At 46.8% G+C, this 2,666-nt stretch overlaps 1 protein-coding gene across 1 annotated transcript; it reads right to left on the bottom strand.

The window, feature by feature from the left end:
* Positions 1-409: 409 nt before the first annotated feature.
* LOC144484032 (uncharacterized) lies at positions 410-1,480 on the bottom strand. The gene is given in 1 exon segment (XM_078202600.1): positions 410-1,480. A coding segment is annotated over 1 exon segment (1,071 nt).
* Between the last annotated feature and the right edge of the window lie 1,186 nt (positions 1,481-2,666).

The raw sequence follows: 2,666 nt of genomic DNA, 5'->3' as shown, positions 1-2,666 counted from the left end.
ATCTGTCAATTTTTCCTCTTCAAAAAAATGATCCAATTCTCTATTGAAAACTATGACTGAATCTGCCTCCAAATTCTTTCATGCATGACACATTCCAGCACATCTCCTTTGCACACACTCGAAAAATTCACATCTTTCCCCCAGTGTTGGGCCCATATAAACAGCTCCTATTGGAGTAGGTTAGGATTGGAAAGCAGGGGAGCTTATATTCAACTTGTTTTGAACCAGGATTAGACTGCACTGGGAGCACTGCCAACATCGGTGAAAGAACACCAGCCCACTGGAAGCCAAACTGAGAGACCGGCCAGTCCAGCAGAAAGAAATACTCCAACTCTCCCACTTCACCGACTGTCAAGATGAACATGGTTCAGTCCTGGATCTGATTAACAGCATAATCTAATCATTGCTTTCACTTGTGAACTTGCTGGTGTGTCACCAGGCAGGACGACTGAGTGAATCCCTTCCCACACACAGAGCAGGCTAACAAACTCTCCCCGGTGTGAACTTGCCGATGCCTCTGTAGGCTGCATAACTGACCAAATCCTTTCCCACACACAGAGCAGGTGAATGGCCTCTCCCCAGTGTGAATGCGCTGGTGTCTCAGAAGGGTGGATGAATCTCTGAATCCCTTCCCACACTCAGAGCAGATGGATGGCCTCTCCCCAGTGTGGACTTGCTGGTGCATCATTAGGTTGCATGACTGAATGAATCCTTTCCCACATTCAGAGCAGATGAATGGTCTCTCTCCAGTGTGAATCCGCTGGTGCGTCAGCAGGTTGGATGACTGAGGGAATCTCTTCCCACACTCGGAGCAGATGAATGGCCTCTCTCCAGTGTGAATCCGCTGGTGCATCAGCAGGTTGGATGACTGAGGGAATCTCTTCCCACACTCGGAGCAGATGAATGGTCTCTCTCCAGTGTGAATCCGCTGGTGCGTCAGCAGGTTGGATGACTGAGGGAATCTCTTCCCACACTCGGAGCAAATGAATGGCCTCTCCCCAGTGTGAACTCGCTTGTGTGTCAGGAGGGCAGATGAATCACTGAATCCCTTCCCACATTCTGAGCAGGTAAATGGCCTCTCCCCAGTGTGAGCCTGTTGGTGCATCAGAAGGTTGGATGACTGAGTGAATCCTTTCCCACATTCAGAGCAGGTGAATGGCCTCTCCCCAGTGTGAACCCGCTTGTGTGTGAGCAGGTGAGATGAATTACTGAATCCCTTCCCACACTGAGAGCAGATGAACGGTTTCTCTCCAGTGTGAATTTGTTGGTGTTTCAGCAGGGTGGATGACTGAGTGAATCCCTCCCCACACTGAGAGCAGGTGAATGGCCTCTCACCTGTGTGAACACGATGATGAGTTTCCAGTGCAGATGGGGTGCAGAATCCCTTCCCACAGTCCCCACATTCCCACGGTTTCTCCATGGTGCCGGTATCCTGATGTCCCTCCAGGTTGGATGATCAATTGAAGCCTCATCCACACATGGAACTTGAGTACGGTTTGTCCCCGCTGTGAATGGTGTGATGTTTTTTCCGGCTGTGTGAAGCTCTTTCCACAGTCAGTTCACTGGAACACTCTCACTCGGGTGTGTGTGTGTGTCTTGGTGCTTTTCCAGCTACACTGATGCTGAAATCATTTCTCACAGATAGAACAGGCAAACATTTCTCCTTCCACAATCGAAGCACAATGATATTCAGATCCTGATGAATTGAGTGACTGTCAGATCTTGATGTGATATTTGGTTTGAGTTTCTCAAATGCAAATCTTCTTCGAGTGTCCTGTGAAAAGAGTTTACAAAAGTTATCACTGTCAGGACAGGATAGAAATTCAGAACAGACAATTGTAGTTTCAATGGAATAGTCTTGCCTCTTCCCCAAACGCTGTAAGTGTCCACACCACACACCCTCCCTCCATTCTCACTCTGCTGTACCTAATATACTCCCTCCTAATTCTCCTGATTGTCTCCATGTTTACTGCTTCTTGTCCAGGGCACAACGGCTTGAAGACCACCACATAGGCTGCTGGCTTTGTGTATGTATATATTTAATATACACTCCATCACCTGATTAAGGATACAGAAATAATGCAAGGACAAGCTTTATTTCTGAGTGAATGTGCATGACCAGGAACCTGCTACTTATGAGAATGGTGGAATTGGACATAATCGATGATTCCAAAATGAAATTGGATAGGGACTTGAAGAAATAACCTTGCAGGGGAGCAGAGATATAGAAGGGGAATGGGACTGACTGGATTGCTCCAGAGATTGTCAGCATGGACGCAAGTTGCTGAATTGACTTTTTCTGTGCTGTAACTACAACTGGAAACATATAACGTAACTCGAGTATTATATTACAAGACTAAATAACAAATGAAGTTTATTACAGATTGATAAGTAATGTATCTAAAACATACCATATTACTGTCTGTCCCATATTAATTGACGTCCTTAAGTGTCAGCATCTCCTGGGGAAACCACCCCTTTAATTGTGAACATTAGGAAAGAGGCCATCATTTCCGTGAGACAAATGAATGTATCAAGCTGAGGGAGCAAAGGATGTCAATCACTTTGAGAGAGAGAGAGAGAGAGAGAGCCGCACGGTGGCACAGTGGTTAGCACTACTGCCTCACAGCGCCAGGGACCTGGGTTCGATTCCTGGCTTGGGTCAC

The sequence above is a fragment of the Mustelus asterias genome, unplaced genomic scaffold (assembly GCF_964213995.1).
Source record: "Mustelus asterias unplaced genomic scaffold, sMusAst1.hap1.1 HAP1_SCAFFOLD_87, whole genome shotgun sequence".
Lineage (NCBI taxonomy): Eukaryota > Metazoa > Chordata > Chondrichthyes > Carcharhiniformes > Triakidae > Mustelus > Mustelus asterias.
This window is presented reverse-complemented; position numbering and strand designations above follow the sequence as displayed.